Source organism: Nansenia antarctica (assembly GCF_963989245.1).
Source record: "Nansenia antarctica genome assembly, chromosome: 4".
Classification (NCBI taxonomy): Eukaryota; Metazoa; Chordata; class Actinopteri; order Argentiniformes; family Microstomatidae; genus Nansenia; species Nansenia antarctica.
Genome location: NC_137689.1, coordinates 4,491,407 through 4,515,659, shown reverse-complemented (window position 1 = coordinate 4,515,659; position 24,253 = coordinate 4,491,407). Strand labels below are relative to the sequence as shown.

Here is a 24,253-nt window from a genome sequence, read left to right as displayed (position 1 = left end):
AAACTAAAAAAGAGCAAAATCATTCAAGGTTTTGAAATGACCAACAACATGATTTATTATACAGATGCTGTAGCATGTCGTGAGCTTAGAATGATAAGGTTCTATCTCCGTTTAGGGCAGTTCAGAGATATTGAGCGTCAACGTTTTTACATTCCATTATGTTTTGTGAGATGGAACCTTTGTATTTTATGAATTACTAACTAAAACATTTCAACATTTTAAAAATAACACCACACAGGCATTAATAAACACCTAATGGATCAGATTATGTAAAAACAAAACAAAAAGACCAAAAATGGAGATAGAACCTTATAATTCTAACGTCACGATGTCTCTGAATGGTAATAAGCTATCATAACATGTCCTAAACAATGTTTTATGACATCATGTGGCACATGCAGAGGACTTATCTTCAGGCATTCAAATAAGTCTAAGACTCCTTGCTCTAAATTGTGATGTGTCATTTAAAATGTTTGATATGATGGCTTATATGTTTTCCTCATCTTAATGTTTCCTGTTCTGTTCTTGAGTTTCATAACGAGTATGAATAGCACAATCTTTCTGTTAGAAATAAGAGGACAGTGATTTATTCAAATGCAGCAGCATAGATATTAAGACATAACGTAGTAGACTTGACTGCTACAAAACACATAATTAGCTACATAATGATACAGTATTAGCAGCATTAAAGGGGGAATCTGGGATTGGTATATTTTACACTTACGCTTTTTAGTCATTTAGCAGAATACTTACAGTCTAGTCAAATATCTTTCCAATGAAAATGTGTCTACATCTTTTTATTGTACATTTCACCTCATGTAGTTTGATGCTTATAAACAGGATCCACATAGTAATTTGTCAGTCAGTATCGCTGTTAGATGTGTTCACTGATGTCTTACCTGGCATGCAAATGTGCAAGTTTCAAATAATCAACCCAGTTGATAGGGATTGGATTGAAAGGTTTATTTTAACTTTTACATAGATTAGCATATTGCGTGTTACAGTAGCTTTATGTAAAACCATGTTCACAGTGAGCTGGCATACTTCCTCCCACAGGTTAAAACAAACTAAATACTACACGTCTTACCCTCTCTGTTTTAGTCTGTTAAATTCATATGGAGAAAAAATATATAATTAAATGATTTAAACGAGAATAAATCAATTCTCATAAAAAACAATCAAAAAAACATTAAAATGTAAATAAAAAGTCTTGACTGTGCTGTAAAATGATAATATTGCTAAAAAATAACATTTCTGTAACACAGGCAATATGGAACCACTGTATCCTTTTATACAAAATTCCTCTCATATCCCTTATCTAATATGAAACTATGGCTATTGTAGTGAAAACAAACGTCCACATGAACAAAGTGAACCAACATGGGTTTGAATGCATTGTTGTCATCTACATACTATCCAAAATACACCCATACATGTATCAAAGTGTTTTTACAAACTGAAACTATTAGGGGGGGGGGGGGGAAATAAGAACTGTACACATACCTGTGAACGAACTAAAAGAAGTAAACGGCGGAAAAAACTGTGGACCATTGTCTTAATAAATACTTGAAGTGAATTGTGCTTTGAGTGAAAGGTACTGAAAAGTCCGTCTTGAACGAAGAGTCAAATCCCAGAGCGTTCTTCTCACGATCTAAGGTCATGCCATGGGTTGTCCTCCAGGGGGCGCCCATCACATCATCACACAGCCCTTATCCACTAGCTCAGTTCTGCCATTCCCACGGCAGAAGAATGCTGTGTAGAGGTCCCTGGTATCCTTCTCAAAGGCACTGGTACTGGTAGCGTTCCTCCCAAAGACTGAGGATAACTTCCATAGGGAAAAAAAATCTCCATTCTCCTTGCTAATCCTCTAGTTTTTGTTAAGGAATCATTAGTTGTATGTGTACAGTATGTGTTCCTGTTCATTGTTTTTTGAGCAACAGCTATCACACAAAGAAACATTGAGTGCATCCAGTTGTTGTTGTTGGTGGGGGGGAGACTGGTTGCACTGAGATTGCTGTCAGTTATTTTTTGTAGCTGTCAGTCATTCTCTTGCTCTCTGTACCATTGGCTGCGTAATTGACCGGGGCGGGGCAGCTCATCAGGAGGAGACCACTTGGACGTAGTTAGCAGGGTAGAGTCCCATCTCTCCGTTCTGCAGGTGCCCTTTACACCAACCTTGCTCGTCCTCCTCGCCCAACTTAATTAGCTCTTCACCTGGGAGAGGAGAGAGGAGAGAGGAGGGGAGGGGAGGGGAGGGGAGAGGAGGGGAGAGGAGGGGAGGGGAGAGGAGGGGAGAGGAGAGGAGAGGAGAGGAGGGGAGGGGAGAGGAGGGGAGAGGAGAGGAGGGGAGGGGAGGGGAGGAGAGGAGAGGAGAGGAGGGGAGAGGAGGGGAGAGGAGAGGAGAGAGGAGGGGAGGGGAGGGGAGAGGAGAGGAGGGGAGAGAGGAGAGGAGAGGAGGGGAGAGGAGAGGAGAGGAGAGGAGAGGAGAGGGGAGAGGAGAGGAGAGTAGGGGAGAGGAGAGGAGAGGAGAGGAGAGGAGGGGAGAGAGGAGAGGAGGGGAGGGGAGGGGAGGGGAGAGGAGGGGAGAGAGGAGAGAGGAGGGGAGGGGAGGGGAGGGGAGAGGAGAGGAGGGGAGGGGAGGGGAGAGGAGAGGAGAGGAGGGGAGGGGAGAGGGGAGAGGAGAGGAGGAGGAGAGGGGAGAGGAGGAGGAGAGGGGAGAGGAGAGGAGAGGAGAGGAGGAGGAGAGGGGAGAGGAGAGGAGAGGAGAGGAGAGGAGAGGAGGGGAGAGGAGAGGAGGGGAGGGGAGAGGAGAGGAGAGGAGAGGAGAGGAGGGGAGGGGAGAGGAGAGGAGAGAGGAGGGGAGGGGAGGGGAGGGGAGGGGAGAGGAGAGAGGAGGGGAGAGGAGGGGAGAGAAGAGGAGGGGAGGGGAGAGGAGAGGAGAGGAGAGAGGAGAGAGGAGGGGAGGGGAGGGGAGAGGAGAGGAGAGGAGAGAGGAGAGGAGGGGAGGGGAGAGTAGGGGAGAGGAGGGGAGAGAAGAGGAGGGGAGGGGAGAGGAGAGGAGAGAGGAGAGGAGAGAGGAGAGGAGAGGAGAGAAGAGAAGAGGAGAGAGGAGAGGAGAGGAGAGGAGAGAGGAGAGGAGGGGAGGGGAGAGAGGAGAGGAGGGGAGGGGAGAGGAGAGGAGAGGAGAGGAGGGGAGAGGAGGGGAGGGGAGGGGAGAGTAGAGAGGAGAGAAAACAATGTTTGGGTTATTTTGAGGAGTAGAAACCTAAAGCTAAACGCAGAAGACTGATTCACAAGACTAGACAGACTAGCCTGGGGGATTGTTAACCTGGCCTGTTGTGAAATGTCAACAACATGTCTTTTTCAAACCGCTATCTATCGGCGCACATTATAATCAAGTTTGACCAAACATAAGGCTATCAGTCTTGATATGTGCTGAGCAAAGTCAAACTAAAGGCCTCTACATGGACATATCAAGTCCCATTACAGTACAGAGTCTCCTCACCCCCCATGGTGCAGACAGGACGCCCCCCTGTGCAGATATCCACTAATCTTACAGATAGAACAGATAGAACAGATAGAACAGACCAGGACATTTGCTCTTAGTTAACCTCTAGACCCTGATGGGGGCTCAGACTGGTTTAACGTTACTATGAGGAAGAGCTTCCTGGGATCTGACCAATCAGAGTGCTGCTTTGTTTTCATTAGGCAAGGACCCCTCTGGGACCCTCTGGCCAATGGGAGTTAACTTCCAATAAAAGGGATAAGACTACCTCTCCTGTGACGTTCAATAAGATATTGTATAAATCATATATATATGATATGACGAAGCAGAAAGTGTTTTGGAACATCTCTTGGGACATTTCGTGAGCTTAGAATGATAAGGTTCTATCTCCGTTTAGGGCAGTTCAGAGATATTGAGCGTCAAAGTTTTTACATGCCATTATGTTTTGTGAGATGGAACCTTTGTATTTTATGGATTACTAACTCAAAAATGTCAACATTTTAAAAATAACACCACACAGGCATTAATAAACACCTAATGGATCAGATTATGTAAAAAACTAAATTTTGACAAAAATGGAAATAGAACCTTATAATTCTAACATCACGATTGAATAAATAACGAGCATGGTTCACCTCATACACAACATACAAAAACGACTAAATCATGTTTAGATGACAGTCATCAACACAATTGTCCTAACACAATTGTCATACTTACCTGCAATGTTGACGAGTCAGTGAGTGTGAGTGGTGCTTGAATCATATGTTTATCATAATGATAATCATATGATTCAATATTGTTGTTGTTTTTGACAAACCATAAATTGCATTCTTGTCATCTACAGATTTAGTTTTGAATGTCTACCATCCAGAATGCATATGAATACCTTCAAAGCTCTGTATACAATACAAGAATGCTTTATAAAAGCTGTGGTTGGCAAGTGAGGTCATGTGGATGGGAGGTGAAACCATCTATCAGGCTGCCTACTGTACCTCCACTCTACAACACAGGGGAGGAAGATGAAAATAAATCAGACCTTAGGGAACACACGTGTACTGCACACGCCCCACAGTTGATTATAAATAATAATAATAATGCACACATATCATTTGAATACCTCAATTTGGGTAGAGAGTTTTGAGGTGACTTTTACTTTATGACATGGTGCGTTATCATGTTGGTTGTAGCCATTAGAAGATGGGTACATTGTGGCCATGAAGGATCATGGTCAGCAACAATACTCAAACAGGCTGTGGCATTCAAGAGATGATTGGTTGGTATTAACAGGCCCAAAGTGCGCCAAGAAAACACTTCCCACACCATTCCACCACCTCCACCAGCTTGGACTGTTGACAAGTGTACAGGTGTTCCTAATAAAGTGCCTCTATGCCACTAGTTTAGAAGGCCAAAATGTGTTTAGCTGTGGCTGCCATGCAGACATTAATTACCATTCCAATTTGAGTGAGTATCGTGGAAGTGTGTACATGTGGGTGAGTGAATGTGTGTGTGTGTGTGTGTGTGTGTGTGTGTGTGTGTGTGGGGAGATGTCTGTGCCATTAATAAGCATTAGTAGGGATTAATACCTGCTTTAAAGCTCAGCTCATCCGCCTCCTGCCCAGAGTAATCATACAATGCTTTAACGCGCACGCCCTCTACCTTCTCTTCCTCCTCCTCTACGCCATTAGCGGCGATGACCTTTTTGGGGCTGTCTTCATCGGACCAGTCAGAGGAGTAGTCTTTGCTAACTCTGTTGTCAGGGAAAAAAGGAGGGAGGAAGGAAGGAAGAAGGGCAGAGTGTTAGGATCTCTTGGCAAAATAGAAAAGTTCCTCTAGAAATTGGATATGAGATGATCGACTGATCATCATCCTAGCCTGCAGCAGCACAGCTGGACAACACGACCAAAGAGAGAATTGCTTGTGTATTTGGCAATTCGTACACAGACATATACACAGACAGACAGACAAACAAACACACACACAGACACAGACACACACACACACACACACACACGCTCTGACTACAAACACTACTAATTAGAGCCTGCAGCTGGCTGGATACAGGACGCTAACTCCTTGGGGTAGCACAGTTACTAAGAAAGAACATGGCCCATTCCCAATACACCCCTCGCCCCTACGATTTAGCCCGACCTCTCCGCTTTGTGCATTGTGAGAAATCTCCCATAATGCCTTGCGAACCATCGGCAAGATAGTGGCGAACGCACAAGCAACAAAAGAAAACCACAAATGGAAGATTTAAAACTGATAATAACCATGTCATTTAAATGTATTCTAGACATTGTCTTTATAACAAGCACAACAAAACAATCGCACAACTGTTTTAAGGCAGATCTTTGCATGACAGTCCACATTTAGACATATTTCCATGTCGCACTTCCCCCCTTTGATAGCATATGACGCCAGAAATTTAACTGAAGTCCAGCAGCGAAGTTGCTGCACTTGTTACCGCTCCTCTAATACCAGTGAAGACTGGTAGGGTAGGAGCAGGGCTGCTAGCCTACAGACTGACAGGGTAGGAGCAGGGTTGCTAGCCTCCAGACTGGCAGGGTAGGAGCAGGGTTGCTAGCCTACAGACTGGCAGGGTAGGAGCAGCGTTGCTAGCCTACAGACTGGCAGGGTAGGAGCAGGGTAGTTAGCCTACAGACTGACAGGGTAGGAGCAGGGTAGCTAGCCTACAGACTAGCAGGGTAGGAGTACGGGTTGCTAGCCTACAGACTGGCAGGGTAGGAGCAGGGTTGTTAGCCTACAGACTGGCAGGGTAGGAGCACGGGGGGCTGCTAGCCTACAGACTGGCAGGGTAGGAGCAGGGTTGTTAGCCTACAGACTGGCAGGGTAGGAGCAGGGGGGGTTTCTAGCCTACAGAGCACCGATATTCTGTCACGAACTGGCCTGGTAATGAAACATTGTTCTTTTTTATTTGATGACCTGTAACCGATTGATAGCGTGAAACGTATAAGTTGTGAACGAATCGCGATTGTCGCGATGCTTTTCTATGACACTACTGATGACGTATCAGGGTCTTGAAGGGTTGTCCCATTTCGTAGAGGATGATTTCAACCACTACCCCTTGTGACTCTGTTCCGAGGGGCAAGTCGAAAATCGAGGGGCACTCGAAAAAGAGGGGTAGAGGTAAAAATAAGAAATGGGATTGGGCCCACAAGTCAAATACAGTAGCAGAATACAGCCAAATACAAGTTACAATAATTATAGTCTAAACACTCTAACGTACTGTATATATTTAGCATTTAGAACTTTTAGATTATGTTTGGTTTGTCACGCTTCTGAAAGACTGAGGAAAAACAGCATCATTAATTTAGCAACAAATGAACAATAAAATAGTCCTCATTAGCACTCATTTTCCCATAGGGCCACAGTGAGACAGAACAACAAGATCCACCACATCTCCTAATTCTCCATTCCTTCCTACTCTAAGCACACGACGTGCTTGGCAATTACTGGTGCAGTATTGTAGAGGGACCTACAATAAACATGTTAGGTACAATAGACCGTAACTGATAGACCACATAAAACATGACACATGAAATAAACCAAATGTTGGCTGTTTTTGACCTCAACAGGCAATTGGTTGTATAGAGAATGACCCTGTACTGTAGCGGGAGGCTTTCTGGGAGGGCACAGCCAAGGCTGACAGGAGTTACCTGATGGTCTCCTGGGGTGTCTGGGGGGGGACGTCCTCGCCTGAAGACACGATGTTTGTCAGGGTGACCACGTCCTCCGCCCGACTGTTCCTCTGCTTACCGCCGATAGAGCGGTTGGCCTCAGGGGACCACTCCTGGACACACACACACACACACACACACACACACACTTTAAAATAGTGCTAAATAGACATGAAAAATTGTTAGCAAGAATGAGATTGCATGGTCTACTCCTCTCTTTTAGCAAGACGTCTTATACTTTTGAATTGGAAGAATGATCGTCCTCCCTTGTTTGGCTGGTGGATTTGTGATGTCATGTACTTTCTCAAGGTGGAAAAGATGAGATACACATTGCAGGGATCAACTGGGAGGTTTAGTGCAGTGTGGCAGCCTTTCATTTCTTACGTGGAACGTCTAACAATGCCTCTTACTTCTTAAAAATGGCTTTGTATTATATATGAGAAGTACTCTGTGAACTGTTATTTATTATTATTTTTGTTTCTGTTTTTGTTTTGTTTTGTTGTTTTCTCTGTGTGTTTATGTCTGTTGCGTACTGCAATGTCTCTGAAAACTAAATAAAAAATACATTGAGTAAAAAAAAAAAATGAGATTGCATGATAAAGAATTTTCAGTGGAGAATCTCCAATACATGCACACACTATTGCCAAACATTGCACTAATGTATGATGCTATTATGAACTCATAACTTCAGTGAAACACTTTATTAGGAACACCTGCACAGCTTCTCATTCATTCAGGTGGTGTAATGGTGTGGGGGAATGATCTCTAGGCACACTTTGGGCCCGTTGATACCAATCATGGATTGAATGCCATAGCCTATTTGAGTATTGTTGGTGACCATGTGCATCCCTTCATCATGGCCACAATGTGCCCATCTTCTAATGGCTACTTCCAGCATGATAATGCACCATGTCACAAAGCAAAAGTCGCCTCAAACTGGTTTCATCAACATGACAATGAGTTCAGTGTTCTTCAGTGACTTTCCCAGCGACCGGATCTAAATCCAACAGAACACCTTTGGGATGTGGTAGAACGGGAGATTCACAGCTTGAAAGCGCACCTGAAAAACCGGCACGAACTGCGTGACGCAATCATGTCATCACAGACCACAATCTGAAAGGAATGTTTCCACAACATCTTGTGGAATCAACGCCCTGGAGAACTGAGGCTGTTATGAGAGCAAAGGGAGTTGCTCTAACCAGTATTAGTATAGCGTTCCTAATAAAGTGTTCTGTCAGTGTATTTTTCATATCCATCTAGCCTATTGTGTAATACAATCAATTCAGTTCATCGGACCACACCCAAACTCAACAAAGGAAGAGCCACCTCGCAGGCCACGTAATCTAGAACAAATCGTTATGTGATGAAACACTGGAGAGAGACAAAGCTCACAGACAATAAACACACTGTTGACAGAGACAGAAACCCGGGATACGGTTTCTCCCACTCCGTGTTGAGACATCGTCTTTGAGGGGAGGACAGATACTGAATATCCACCCAGAGAGCTTTTAGAAGACCTGCGTCTGTTGCCAGAGTCAGGGCACAGAGCTGTGTCGCTCCCCAGGCCCAAGACAATGGCTCCCTGTGTGCTGGGAAACCAGTGGGAATGCCAAAAAGATTCCTACGGAGACAGAGGAGAGTCGCGCCTCACTCCACCAAGCCTCTCAGTCGTCTCGCTGGAGCTGGAAACTCAATGCCTGCCTGCCTGCCTGCTTTCCACTCTACATGAGCCTGAGTGCCAGCCAATCACCAGCTTCTAATTGACCATTCCGAAGCGAGAGATTTCCGAACAAGGCCGATATACAGTAGTTGTAATTTTCCACAAATATAGCAAAATAGCATTGGCTGTCCCTTGTAGAGTGGGAGTGTAAAGTGGAAGTGTTGAGGAGCAACATGGAGAGAGTTTGAGACCTCCCTCTGTGTGTGGTGTGTGTGTGTGTGTGTGTGTGTGTGTGTGTGTGTGTGTGTGTGTGTGTGTGTGTGCATGTGTGCGTGTGTGTGTAAAAGCAAAAGGAGAGAGGCTTTGGCTGCGTGAGAGCCATCCAGCATTCCAGAACCCACTCAGGTCCACAAGTCACACAAGAGCCCATTCAATGTCAGACCCATTTGGAATTTACCAACACTGCACCCGAGAGCTCACTATGTTCTCCCTGGGCAACAGCTCTGACTGAAACAGCATTCATACGAACACAGCACACCGTTCACAACTAACTAACCCTAACCCTTTATGTAAATCTCCACTTATTTCCATTTCTTCATTCACACAAACTGTTTGAGAAACCAAAAATAAATGCAGTTTAATTTGTCTCTACACTTTTTTTCCATTTGTATTGGAACTCACACATGTATGCATCCTTTCATAAAGTAATAATAAAAAATAAAAAAAATGTTCACATAGGTCTAAAGCAGTAACCAAGGGTTAAATCAGAATATCCCACATGTCCACAGCTGCTTTACCTCAAACTGAGGCCAGTTCATGCTCATGCCAGGTCCGTGGGTGTTCCTCCACCACCTCAGGTCCTCGCTGTCATTGGCTGCGCTGATGGTCTGCCCCAGGTCACGGTACAGAACCTTGAATCTGCAGGAGAGGGGGACAACAAACTCTTCTGGTCATCATCACAGGACTACCATTCTAAACTCCTCAAAGAAAGTTCGGAAAACGTTATTTATCGGTGGATTATTCCTCCCCTTTACCCTGTGTTTTACATTGTTGGAAAGCCTGATTAGTCAACAAGGTACAACTTGTAAGGATCGTGCATTCGTGGAATGAGCAACAAAGCTAACCGTGTGGGTAGCGGCCAAAAAAAACGTGCCAAACATTTCCTAACTTTTTTTTGAGGAGTTTATATTCTGTAACTCTAGATTGGAAGACTGTAGTCAATGATCAAATACGATAAACAGCATGTGTGATCCAAGATGTGTGGATGAGATGTTATAGAGCTATAGTTAAATAGGGATTTTATTAACACACAGAATGACATGGATAGGGGCAAAGGAAGAGCAAGCTCTGAGAAACATTCCAACAATTACAGGGAATGCAATGACTGGCTTAAAACGGCTTAGGGACAACAAAGTCAAGGTACTGGAGTGGCCATCGCAAAGCCCTGACCTCAATCCTATAGAGAATTTGTGGGCAGAACTGAAAAAGCTTGTGCCTTACAAACCTGACTCAGTTACACCAGTTCTTCTGTCAGGAGGAATGGGCCAAAATTCCACCAACTTATTGTGGAAAGCTTGTGGAAGGCCACCCAATGTATTTGGCAAAGGTGTACTATGTTAACGTCTGACTTCACCTGTATGTGAAGGTGGTTTTGTAATGGGATTATGGAGGCTGCTTCAGGCTCCTGACACATTGATCCACACCCTCCCTTACGTTACCTCACTAGGTTTATCTCTTTAAGGATGTGGGCAAATTCCACCGAATATTTGCTCAGTCGGAAAGGCCTAACCAATCGATCAACAATGTTCCCATGGTCACCGGCCTCTGTCTAAATAGAGAAAGGAGCTGATAGGAAAGGCATTTAGTTAATGGTCAACACCAGCGGTTGTACATTCACTCCTTGGGTACATACGTGGTTGAACAGAGGGCATTTCAACAAGGGAATTTAACCCTGAAATATTTGCACCACTACTCCTAGATGCATTTTTTTTATTTTTTATATCCACAGTGGAAAGCTTGTAGATGTCAAAGAAAGTCCAATCCTCAATTATATAGAAAATATGGAATTTAAAAAGATGAACCATACATTGATTCTAATTTTAATTAATGTTCCATTTAGCAGACGCTTTTAATCCAAAGCGATTTACAATTACTAATTACAGGGACATTCCCCCTGGAGTAACTGAGGGCTAAGTGCCTTACTCAAGGGCACACTAGTAGTGGTCCAACTCACTATCCACTAGACCAGACAGATTAATGACCTACCACTTCACAATTAGGTTATTCTGCAATTGAGCTCTTGCCTTTCGAGAGTGACTGCCAGCTAGAACTTAATGGTTAGGAACGGTGTGACAGAGTTACAGATGAACGGTATGACCATGCCATGGTAACACACACACCCTCTCTAAGAGGTGAGTAAATGAGTGTGTGTGTGTGTGTGTGTGTGTGTGTGTGTGTGTAAGCCTCCTACCCGTCGCTGCTGGTGAGGTCCAGGTGTTTGTGGATGTCCATCAGGACCTCCTTGAAGAAGCCCAGCCTGTTCTTCTCCGCCTCCTGCGTGATCTCAAACACCTGCTCCATGTCCTCCATGTAGCGAGGGTTACACCTGTTCAGCTCCTCCAGGGCCTTCTCGTAGCGCTCCTTCGCCTGGAGGTCAGAGGTCACACACACAATCCATGGAGGTCACACACACAATCCATTTACCGAGATTGTCGTTGTCCGCAGACAGCATAGGTAACATAAATGGTAAATGGACTGACTACAATGGCCTCTCATTCACCCATTCACACACCAATGGCGGCAAGCTATCATGCAAGGCGCCGGCCCGCTCACTGGGAGCAATTTGGGGTTTGCAAGTGTCTTGCCAAAGGACAACTCAACATATGGCCAGCCGGGGTTTGAACTGCCGATCTGCCAACCATGCGATCGTTAGACAGCCACCCCAGTTAACATCATTGGATAACATCTACACGTTGTGTTGCTCTACCACATTGACTGAATTGATTTAGATAACGCTATAATACTAAGCTATGGGCAAAGAGACAAAGCCTTATTTGTTGTTGCAGACTCAGAGCCAGAGATACGTGGATATGTTATGTTTCGGTTATGTTATTAACTCTTGAATGGAACCGTGGCTACTGTGTGTGTACGTCCTCAAACCTGTTTAGCAGTGTGGTTTAGGCGTGGGAGAGACTTACACCCTCAACACGTACAGGGTGTACCAGAGCCAACCTGCTGTGCTACAGGGCTGACACTCGACAAGTCCCAGCATGCCAGATGGTCATGTTTAAAGGCACATCGATATGCACACCCCACCATTTCAAACTTGAATACAGACTGCATCTATGGCATACCCACTGAAACAAAGCTTTGCACTGAAACAATTCAAGACAACACATCCTCTATTCAACACAATGAACCTTCACACGACAGGGCTAAACCGAGCTGAGCCGTACTGTACTGGTCTGGCCTAGTTACATAACAGTGCTGGAACAGAAAATGTGAAAGTGTATTTTTTTGCGACATTTCAGTACCTTTTCGGCTTCCTGGTTGCATTTCTCGACCCGGTCTGCGAATTTGCGGACTTCCTCCTGGGACTTGGAGGTGTCGGCCTTGGCGTGGGTCTCTCGGGTCACGGCCGTCCTCTCCTCTTTCCGGAGCTGGTGGTAACCCTTTTTAGACGCCTCCACCTTGGACAGAGCAACACGTTCATTTATGGTTACAGCCCAAACCTCCAACAAAAGACCGACTGGATAGAGATTGTGACAAATATTCAAAGCATGGAGAGAGAATGACCTTTTCACTAAAAACAACAGGCCAAGAAGTTCTTGAAATATTGGGGGAAACGTATTGTGTTTGAGACCTTAGGTGAAAAGAAATACATTAATTTATATCATCACCACTCAAACGCGGATCGGATATGACGACTAACTCACAAAACTACTAGCAATACAATTCAAATACCATATAAAAACACTCACGTCCTTCAGTTTCCTGACCCAGGGTTTCTGCGCCTTGCGGAACCCCTCGTCCGCGTCCTTGGTCTCTCGGAAGCCTCCGATCATCTGCTTGTGGAAGGCGTCCTTCTGCCAGTTGCGGACCTTCTCGCTGTCCTCCACCGCCAGGTGCTCCTTCAGCTCCAGGTGGATCTCACTCAGCCGGTCCGCCGCGTTCATGAAGGCGTGCCACGCCTTCTCCAGGGTGCCGTACTGTGGACCTGAGTGGGGGGGGGAGAGGAGTGAAGAGGTCTTTAGGAGGGACATTCAGCCGAGCGGCGGCACTGATCATTATTATGAACCCCTGAGGAGTGGTGAACCACAGCTCTACAGCACAGCCTCCCTCCACCCTCCACCCCAAACCCTCCTCCCTCCACCCTTCAACCCTCCACCCTCCTCCCTCCACCCCTCCACCCTCCTCCCTCCTCCCTCCGGGGGGGGGGGTGGCGTAGGGTTAACGTAGGGTTAACGTAGGGATAACGTAGGGTTAACGGAGTCCTGTTTCACTCTCGTCAACCCCCGAGGACCCAGAGGCACGTTCTGTGTCTCAGCTCTCCATCCTTCTTGTTGAAGTGTGTGCGTTCTGCACCTTCCCCACATGGGTTTAAAAAGCAACGCTGCAGAGAACTGGGCCACAGCTGTGAAGTCTGCTGCTTTAAGCGGCCGGTCACATGTCCCGTCTGAGTCTGTGGAGAGCACACGCTGGCCCCGTGAGCCTCTAAGGACCATAATCTATTACGCTCATCTATCCTGCTCCACTTTGAAGTGGGAGTTCAATTCAAACTTTTATTTTTATTTTTTTAATCGTATCTTTAACTGTAAAACTGTAGACATACAACTGTAAAGTTGTAAGTAAAGTGCAAACACTTTTAATAGGGTGTGAAATCGGAACTACGCTCGGGCGTCAGACAATCAATTAACAGAACCTCGTAATACTATACTATAGACTAACTTGATGAGAGTGGAAGTCATCATCCAATTAGTAAATTATTTCCTCCTCTCGGGAACGGTGGTCGAATCGGTTCGACTCGCTCATAAGAAGGGATAGAAGGAGACTGAACTGATGCGAGAGGCTTGAGATATGTGCAGTCTTTCGAGGGAAGACTCTATTTTGGGGTTAGGGAGGACAGACCTCTGATCTAGTGTGGCGTGTGAGTCAGCGTCTGTCTGCGTGTTAATCCCCACCTTTCTCCACCGCGCCCCTCCATTTCTTAGCCCAGTCGCTGAGCTGCTGGGAATAGCCCTTCTCTATCTTGGCTCTCTCCTGGAAACAGCTGACCAGCTCGTTGCACAGCTTGTGGCCGTCGTCGATGCGCTTCACTGTCCTCTTGTAGTGTCCCGGCTAAAACAAAGACAAACACACACACACACATCGGGAGGATAAGGCACAGTGTTGAGAGAATATGGGAGTTAACCTGCTCTCTCTGGGAACAAGACCAGGAAAAAACACTTGACCTCAGTGGAATGGAGGGCACGTGAAAAACATCTGGAGAATCATCTGGAGACAGGGCCAGAGGTTACTGTAAATGTCAGCCTAAAACACACACGACACAGCTGTCTTTCTGTGAAGTTTCCTCCTCTCTTTTTTCTGTTCAATACAGTAGACAGAGACAGTTCAATACAGCAAAACAACAAAGATGTTCACCGAACGGTTTAACCATTAAATGGAGAGTGGCATGAGGCCAGGGGAGTGGGGTAACATTACATTGCAGAAACACTCAAGTCGGTGGCTGCCTGCCTAGTTTCCCCTCAGAGCAAGTGATGACTTGTGGGGCACGCTTGAGGCGGTAGGGGAGGACAGGAGTAAAGGAGTTAACACTGGGGGAGGAGGAACCCTTCTCAGCCTGGGCATGGAAATGTGGAATCAGCAGGGACTCATTATGTTGTGTTGCCTTGTAGCGTTTCTCCTACACGAGACAGAGAAGGGAGAGACCCTCTCATGCGAGCTCTGGCTGGCAGCACCTTGTCAGGCTCTAGGGGTAGAGGGGTAGAGGGGTGGAGGGGTTGAACTTACCTCCCAGAAGCTATCACTGCTCCCCACGTCTCGCAAGTCTCCGTTAGAAGACATCTTGGGGTCACCCTTGCAGCACGGAATGATGGCGGCTATCTGTTAAACTGGAGAGAGAGAGAGAGAGAGAGAGAGAGAGAGAGAGAGAGAGAAGAGAGAGAGAGAGAAAGAGAGAGAGAGAAAGAGAAGAGAAGAGAGAGAGAGAGAGAAAAGAGAGAGAGAGAGAAAGAGAGCAGAAGTCAGATCGACTGTCACTTGTACTGATTTATCTACGGCGGTGTGTTACAAAATACGCAACACATTCAAACCTCCAGCAGTGAAAATCATCAAGAGCACATGCTGAAGAACTGCCAGGCCATGTTATCATCACGTATGAGAGACAAGTACATTGTTACCCTGCTTGGCAAGCATTCATCAAGTTAATTACAGAGCAATTGATAGGCAGAAAGATGGCTTGGATTTTTTCCATTTCTCCTTTTTTCCCTTCACACTTTTGACTTCTATGTCTTTTAATCAACTGATCCAGAGCACTATGAATTATCTAGTCATCTGATATGACTCCACAACCTCCAGTCTTTAGAATAGGCTCCCCAGCCTCTCCTCAGAGAGCAAAATGCGTCTGGTCTGAGAGTATAATCCAGTAATCCTTCAGGGCGAGGGATGGTGAGGGAAGAGCAGAGCAGAGTAGAGCAGAGCTGAGCAGAGCAATTCCCACCTCTAAGTGTCTGTGTTTGTCTGAGTGGATTGAGCAGAAGAAGAGACAGAGACAGAGAGACAGAGAGAGAGAGAGACAGAGAGAGAGAGACAGAGAGAGAGAGACAGAGAGTGAGACAGAGAGAGAGAAAGGGAGAGAGAGAGAGAGAGAGAGACAGAGAGAGAGAGACAGAGAGAGAGAGAGAGAGAGAGACAGAGAGAGAGACAGAGAGAGAGAGAGAGTCTTGCTCTTGGCTGGGTGGGGCTGTTCAGCATGACTGGGGCTCTTAAGATAATACTGATCTGCCACCCAAGTCCACCCACACCGCACTCGTTCAGCTAGCCTAGCGTATTAATAGCCAGTCATAATCGGATGCCAACCTAAAAAGCTTGTATCTAATATGTTTTTCATGACCAAAGCCCCCGCTGACACATTCAAGTTCCTGAATCGCTTCGTACGCTGCTTAAGCTAGCTAAAAATGTGTTCCCATCTCAGCAGATGAACCCTGAACAGAGTTCACATTTCCATATACGTTCACTTCCCCCCTTGTCCCGTTCCTGGTTGTATTAGCTACTGGTGCCAAGGTCAGACAGCTTCCTTTGACAGACACAACAGCTCAGGAGAAAGAGCAGCTCAGGGAACGGCCATTATCAAGACTTCATAGTCTCTTCAACGCTCCCCAATCACCAGCTGCTCTTTAACAAGACTGGAAATGGGAAAATGTACAAAACGTTACTTTGCACTGGCCTTGGAACAACAACCCTTTCAATGTGTTTGACATTTGACTATGTAGGCTAGCATTGTTATTCTTAAGTCTAAAACAGGTTATAGCCCATGTGGATATGATACAATGGAAACAGGAGGCCTGTTTCTAGCACATATGGCAACTCCTGATTATACAGTTTCAAAGAACAACCCATGGTGAGCATTATGAGTAGCCTCAAGCTGAGGGTCGTGGCGTACGTACATGATCAGCTGTTTGTTTACATCCACACAGAGCTCTGTGCAATATTACTGTGGTATTAAAAAGATTCTAAACGGACAGCCTGGGAGATGCAAGAGGCAATGAGGAGGACTTGTAGATGTAGATGGCCAGAGTTGTTGTTTTTTTTACATTCAGTTTCTCTAAACTTCCTGCAGGATAGAGAAGGGGGGGCAGGGGAGGCGTAGTCAGAAAGGGGGGGGGGGGGGTTTGGGGGGGCTTGGGGGCATAGTGGAAAGTATGCTAGCAGAGGAGGCATTTCCCACTAACATGCCGAAACAGGAACATCGTTGAGAGGCTCACTTCAACCGGGGCTGCTAATTGGAAAGTCAATATCTCTGGTCCATCTCATAGTGGAAAAGCACGGTGGTGTGGGGATGCAGGGTGACAAGTGTGATTGAAGCAGGGGGTTTAAGAAGCCCCCTCACCCCCAGGACTATGAGACCCAACAACAAACAGCCCCTAGGGCAGGAGGTAACGGAGGGGTCAACAGTGTTCTCTCACCCGCTAGTCTCTATTCAATGGACAGCTGACAAGGAAGGAAGACATTTTAGCCGAGTATCTAGGTCACATGATTCCACATGCTACTTCACCACATAGTTACTGGAAGTTATTTAATTCGTTAAATTAAATGAATTAAATATTTAAATTATTTTCGTTATTCATTATTCATATTATTCAGTGCCTGTGGTGGGAGAACAAAGCGATTAACGCGCCGTATCTCCCAGAGAGCAGAGGTCTGGAGTCAAACGATCCAGACATTAAGTGGTCGTTTACAACAGATAAAAGATGGGATGGATTTCTCATTCGCCGCTGAAATCAATTTCTTGCCAGGATTACGAAGACTGAGAGGAGACGAACAGCTGGACACAATGCAGAGCGGCTAGCTATAGAGTTAACCCAGTTCATAATCACAGAAGATTACGTCTGAACATGGCATGTCCTGCAGAATTACACCCATGATTATGCCCTCTGGTATTTCAGTTGTTCTGCATATAGCCTAAACCAAGGGAATATATGCTGCACGTCTTTCCGAATACATAGTTTAGAGTTACATTTTGGATGCTGTCTTTTGATTCAATGACATGTTCTGAATATCACCTCTGTGAAAATGTGTCCCCTACATATTGACGCTAAATTAATACCATTGAGAAAAACGTTTCATTAATTCCACCTCTGCACATTTCTATGACCAACAACAACACCCTTAAACATCTGCATAACTGAAGATGGCAGACAAATAAAACCATGCTGCTTGTAGGCCTACATTCCCCTTCAGTAGAGTTTCAGTAGAGAATGACTTTGAATGACCTTGTTGTTCACTTGTTATACCTGCCCCCCTTATACATTACCATCTATCTACCTACCATGCTATCTTTCATGATATGGATAAGCGCATGAGGTTTTTTGAAATTACAGCTTGAGACCACATAACCACATAACCACATGTGATGTGAGAACAAATGACCACACACACCCTGAGGCAACAGTTTGTGTGTGTGTGTGTGTGTGTGTGTGTGTGTGTGTGTTGCAAGGCAGGCCTTCATTTGGATAACAGCCCTGTAAGTAGAGTGTGTGTGTGTGTGTGTGTGTGTGTGTGTGTGTGTGTGTGTGTGTGTGTTGCAAGGCAAAGGCAGCCCTTCATTTGGACAACAGCCCTGTAAGTAGAGGATGTTTATGTTCCATTCGTCACTGACTTGTTTTGTTAGACACTGCAGTTCATCCAGATCACTTCGCTGGGCCTGAAATGTGTCTGGCTAAATCAGTGTGAGGTGAAAGTCTCAGAGGGAGCTTGGCTAAGCTTGGCTTGACTGGGCTGCTGCTGGAGACAGCAGGAGGACTGGGGAGGAGGACTGTGCTTCTGCTGCTGAACTCTTCATGGAAAAGAGCGCAGTGCTGGATGACTGCTGCTTAGTGCTAGCAGGCTATGGCCAAGGCTAAGCACAGTACTGCACAGCACAGCACAGCACAGCACAGCACGGCACAGCACAGCACAGGGGGGAAACTGGATACCACATGGCAGCACATTCGGAACCCATTATGAGAGCTACTCCACCCTCCCCTCCACCCTCCTCCTCCCCCCCCCCCCATTCTCACCCCCTCTAATGTGGCTTCAAGAACACAACTTGTGGCATGTGGAACTGGTTTACATAGCTTACACAGAAACACAGACACATGCACAAAGTCAAGTCAAGCTAGATGAATAAATAACTAAATCCAGAGATAACTACAGTGACAAGAGCAATTTTCAACATTAGGTCTGGCATCCAGTGGTACTCATGCAGAGGGTAAGAAAGCGAAAATTGGCTCCTGTTGTTTTTTTTTTTTTTTTACAAAATGGGTCAGTTTGAGGAGGAGCCAGCAGCCACACTGGAAACTTGCCGTCATTAATGTGATTAATGTATACGAGCGTGTGTGTGTGTGTGTGTGTGTGTGTGTGTGTGTGTGTGTGTGTGTGTGTGTGTGTGTGTGTGTGTGTGCGGCTCCATAGCTCAGGGTTTTCGTGAAACGTCGTGGAGTTTAAAGTGTGACCGTGTCATCCTCAGGGAATCTCGCTAGTCTTCCTGAAAACAACATTCAAATCCTAAATACGTGACGTTAGAATTATAAGGTTCTATCTCCATTTTTGTCAAAATTTAGTTTTTTACATAATCTGATCCATTAGGTGTTTATTAATGCCTGTTTTTGTTTTTTTTTGTTTTTTTTGTTGTAATTAATAAAATACAAAGGTTCCATCTCACAAAACATAATGGAATGTAAAAACTTTGACGCTCAATGGGCCGGTTTCACAGACAAGGCTTAAGCCTAATCCTAGACTAAAAAACATCTTCAATGGAGATTTTACATTGAAAGTGTGATTTAGTCCAGGACTAGGCTTAAGCCTTGTCTCTGAAACCGGCCGAATATCTCTGAACTACCCTAAATGGAGATAGAACCTTATAATTCTAAGCTCACGAATAGAGCTAAATAGATCCCCACTGAAAAAAACTAAATTGATGAAAAAAAAAATAAATAAATAAATATTTTGTTGTTCTGATGGATACCTGCACACAGCAGAGGAAACACGCTAGCTAAGTGCTGCTTACAAAGGAAACGTTTTACAGTTTACAGTTCACTGCTGGCAGAGTATTCGGCAGAGAATGTGTCTCCTCTCATTCCCATGCTTTCAATAGTGGTTAACAGCTGTGTTGTACAGGGATACTCAACACGTTGTTATTAAGAGATTTACAGCGCCAGGAACCACCATCTAAAAAAATTTGTGAATCATGGCAAAGAGGAAGATAATACTGTGGTAGATACGGGCATAATCCCTTGAGGAATGGGGAAATAGATTATGGGGAAATAGATTATCAAAGGTCACACAGATCAACCCCCCCCAAGTGGAGAGGGCAGCAGTTTAGTTGGATGAGGTAAAACATGTTATATGCTACTGTAAGTCTAACGGGTGCTGTCGAGAAGTGTCCTTTTCCATGTCTGCCAAACAATTAGGACAATTTAGGTTCAAAGGATGAGGGGTAATTGATAATAACTCTCCCCAACCTTTACCATATGTACAAATGCATGTACGTGCAATGTGGGTAAAATATCTGATACAGCATGAATAACTGGCTTCCTTTGACGACCAAAATCAACTCAAATCGACAACAAAAATTGCAAAAACCCACATCCACATCATATAAACACATTGTACACTAATTGTGTAGGGGTGGAACCCCAAGAGGACTTACCCAAGATGTAATAAAAATGAGGTGAGGACAGAATTGTCTCTCTGGGGGACTCTGGCGTTTTCCTTGGCCCTGTAGAAGAGAGGGAGAGGGTGAGGACTAAGAGATAGACCCGTGTCAGAGGAGCACACCGAGAGCCCTGGAGAGTCACACACAAGATCACTGCAAGACGTGGCTGATGGTTATTATAAGTCCTGGCTCCCAAAAGGTGGCAGATTCTGAATTCAAGAGTGAAATGCCACACATACAAGTGCTGGAAAAGCAGTCATGGGTGTGCTGGAAAACTACCCAGTATGATGGTCTTGGGAAAGACCCTCCAAGTCTGAAAGGTCAAAGACATCACACTTCTAATAACCTGCCAGTAAGTAGAGAATAAGGTTAAGGATCCATTTGACACGAATGTTGAAACACCAACCAAATGTTACCCAAGAGTCAAGACATGTGATTACATCGCAGTCATATTTTCATTTTAATTTTCATTTCATGGGTGTGTACAATAGGTTAATAACTGTCCAAGTCAAACCTTTAAAACCTACAAATATCTCTTATCAGAAGACAAACATTAGTCACAATAAACCAATGGTAAAAAGGTTAAATATGAACTGAATCTCTTAGGCTAATGCAAGTCATATCTGTTCTGTCCTATTACCCTCAGAACTGGTCACACTTTGAGAAATCAATCGAACACAAGACCCAAAACCAAAAAAACGGCAAGCGAGTGACATCACCCATGACTTATCTCACATTCCTTGGCAACATCAGGCTCAAACATGATTCCCTCGCCAGCTTTAAGTGGGGGAAAATGACATGGCTACTAACCAGGACTGACACACCCTACTGAGCAACACACCCCACGATGTGTTCCAAATAAATGACAAGCATGCTCAGCAAGTTTGATTCAGAAACCAGCCACATGTGGCCTGGGGTGGTCCTGTGGTCTACAGTGCACACATGTCTATGTCGGCATGGGTTCGAATCCGGCTCATGCCCTCCCTCTCTCTCCCTTCTTCTCCTTACTGTCCTGTCTGTCTTCACTATATCTGTCCAATGGAATGAAAAATATGAGTGGGACTGCCTCCACATTATTTTGGGCACTCAAGTATGCTAACCCTAAGCTAAAGCAAGTGAAAACAATCAACGTCTACCAGGTGGATCCACGACTTCCTACTTGTCCAATCTAAGATCATGAAAATGTATATGTCGGTCGGATGAACTATCCCATTAGCAGTCATGTTAGATCAGGGGGGGTATTCCATCAATGTCGCTAAAGGAAAATCCAGGCTTATTTTGATCTTGTTTTGATGTAAACAGTCTTGCGAGATTTGATCAAAATAAGCCTGGCTTGTCCTTTTAGCGACATTGATGGAATACCCCCCTGGAGGCCTCCCACATGGCTTTGATGAACAAACAGGTCAGTAATTGGAACAACTGAACCCATGGATTATTGCACTGAGAGACCCATGGCCTAATTACATAAGAAGCACAAATGCTGACAAAGGCCGGCTAATGGCTCTGGACCAGACAGTGGTGGAGAGAGAGCACACTATGACTCTCCTCTCACTAACGCATACAGGCATCATTATCTTAATGTTCATGTTGTGTGTAGATGAGGGGAATAACATGTTGTCATGATCTTAGAATGATACGGTTCTATCTCCGTTTAGGGTAGTTCAGAGATATTGAGCGTCAAAGTTTTTACATTCCATTATGTTCTGTGAGATGGAACCTTTGTATTTTATGAATTACTAACTCAAAAATTTCAACATTTTAAAAATAACACCACACAGGCATTAATAAACACCTAATGGATCAGATCATGTAAAAAAACTAAATTTTGACCAAAATGGAGAATAGAACCTTATCATTCTAACTGACATTGTGTTGTTTTTTAAATACAATTGGAATCTGCTAAAGAGATAACAATATAATTGAACATCCTTGGTTGGTACAAAGACCTCCAGAACCCCCCAGCTCAACAGCAACAACACACTGACACAAAAGCATAAACATTGCAGTCAGATGTCAGATGGAAAGTGTTATGGACACAAACCTCTGAGAGGAGGGGGGGGGCACCTCTGAGAGGGGGGGGGGCACCTATGACTGAGAGGGGGGGGGGGGGCACCTATGACAAGACGCCCTTTCAGTCCCACACTGGGAGCTGCTGAGTTACAATCTTGTTGGAACAGATTGGGCAGACCACAGCACAGGATCAAGGCATAACTAGGAACAGGCAAACTTAAAGCTCGTGTGGAATTGTATTTAATTCAACTGAAACATGTTCATGTAGGCCTGGAACATACTAATCATCGCCGGCAAGCAGTTGCCTGGCTTGGGGGCACGACCACGTCGATCCACGTTGGCATAGAAGGCAACAACATGTTTATAATCTCCTTCATTGTTTACCCACACAACAGATCGAGTCCTAGATGTACATACATGCAATAAACACAAATAATTTGTTTAAAAACAAAGCCACACCATCAAATGAAACATGCTTGATTCTTTTGCATGTTGTGTTGTTGACTATCTGGGTGGATCATGGATCGAGCCGACACAATGTAATTCGTAGCTTATTTAAAGTGATCGGCTACAATGTAACCACACACATGGAGTCATACATGATACAATTAAGTCTAGATCGTATGAAACACAGATGGCATGGTCGTGATGGTTGTTTGGCAACAAAATGTTGGGACCATTACCTGTTGCAGCTCCTAGGCTCGTCGCTCCCTGCTGCTCCCGGACAATCGCGTGATTAACACAAATAGCGGTCTGCAAAATGTCCCGTAAGTCCCGTCTCCCATAACCAAAAGTGCTGTTTTCTTTTTTATCCCGAAAATGCTTCTCCTCCAAATTCAGATCACTAAAACTTGCCTTTCGGAGGCCTATTCAAATTCAATAACGCCGGCCCTGGCAGATCCCCCCATGCCATTTCAATGCATTTCTTCTCCGGTATCCTGATCCGCTTGTTGAGATGCATGAAGGTAGCACTGGCAGCAATAAGATCATCATCGGTGGAAACTGGACAAACCTGCTGAACTCAGAAGAAACGGGGCAAGAAAAAAAATATCCGTCAAAAGTGTCCCATGGTGCGGTGGTGCTCCAGGTACAAAGGCAGCGACCCCTCCCTCTGGTCTGGGCTGGAGAGAGAGGGCTGGGAGGGCTGTAATCAGATGCTGGGGAGCCTCCACTCCATATCCATTCATCCAATTACAAGCCTTAACCCTTCACTGACTGGAGGAAAGCCACTATATACACTATGTGTCTAGTTTACAGTGAGGTCATATGATGGGGGGCATGATCATCATTTGCATTCACATTTTTTGGTGTGATTATTCCATCATCAAATATGATGCATATAGCATATATCCCACATTTCATGAATTAGGCGTGGAGATCAAAACACAGGCTAAACTAGGTAGACAGAGTTTGGAAATGAAGGCCTAATGAAATAAAACAGTCAAATGTAGAGAAATAATCTTGAAAATATATATATTTTTAATACTTTTTCTCAATAAAGTACTGACTGTAATATTGCAACTATAACAAATAGCATCCTACTCCTCATCATTGTCATCGTTGCGTAAACCCAAATACACTACTGTATACATTATGCGATGACATCATCTGTGAACTTTTTAAATATGATGTAGATTTTATTAAACATTTACAATAAAGCCTCAAATGTGGCCCACTGAATCCAACTGCTGTGTTGAATTGCACTTGCTGGAGAACAGCACCATCACCTGGATGTAGTGGTGCAAAGGACCAAAAAACCCGAATGTATTTCTCTGGCTTTTGCAGAAAGTAACTTGTTTCTACTGGTTAGTAGAATCGCGTTAACTAACTATCATCATCAATCATACATATATGACATGCCATATCACAATCAACTGTTTACCATGGGATTCCTCTCTAGTTACTAAGGTGGGTTGAATACAATGATCAGGTGAAACTTGATCTAGACATGACAACAGTGGCGA

At 44.8% G+C, this 24,253-nt stretch overlaps 1 protein-coding gene across 2 annotated transcripts; it reads right to left on the bottom strand.

The window, feature by feature from the left end:
• Positions 1-791: 791 nt before the first annotated feature.
• Positions 792-23,389, bottom strand: pacsin3 (protein kinase C and casein kinase substrate in neurons 3). 2 transcript variants are annotated; one of them, XM_080528635.1, is made up of 11 exons: positions 22,973-23,389; positions 20,274-20,342; positions 14,876-14,976; positions 14,047-14,203; positions 12,847-13,082; positions 12,400-12,555; positions 11,337-11,512; positions 9,664-9,784; positions 7,186-7,319; positions 5,092-5,255; positions 792-2,214 (listed from the first exon to the last, which is right to left on the bottom strand). In XM_080528635.1, the coding sequence occupies exons 3-11, from the start codon at positions 14,927-14,929 to the stop codon at positions 2,099-2,101; spliced, it is 1,314 nt and encodes a 437-aa protein (XP_080384761.1). In that variant the 5' UTR covers positions 14,930-14,976; positions 20,274-20,342; positions 22,973-23,389; the 3' UTR covers positions 792-2,098. The 2 variants fall into 2 exon arrangements, with proteins under 2 accessions (XP_080384761.1, XP_080384762.1); XM_080528636.1 differs by having other exon boundaries at positions 5,165-5,255.
• Positions 23,390-24,253: the final 864 nt, after the last annotated feature.

Excerpts from the sequence above, each read along its gene's own strand:
- pacsin3 (XM_080528635.1), bottom strand. The coding sequence starts at position 14,929 with ATGTCTTCTAACGGAGACTTGCGAGACGTGGGGAGCAGTGATAGCTTC. Across the intron at positions 11,513-12,399 it reads GCAACCAGGAAGCCGAAAAG|GCGAAGGAGCGCTACGAGAA; the intron begins GTACTGAAATGT and ends TCTGACCTCCAG. Across the intron at positions 7,320-9,663 it reads TGAACTGGCCTCAGTTTGAG|GAGTGGTCCCCTGAGGCCAA; the intron begins GTAAAGCAGCTG and ends GTGTGTGTCCAG.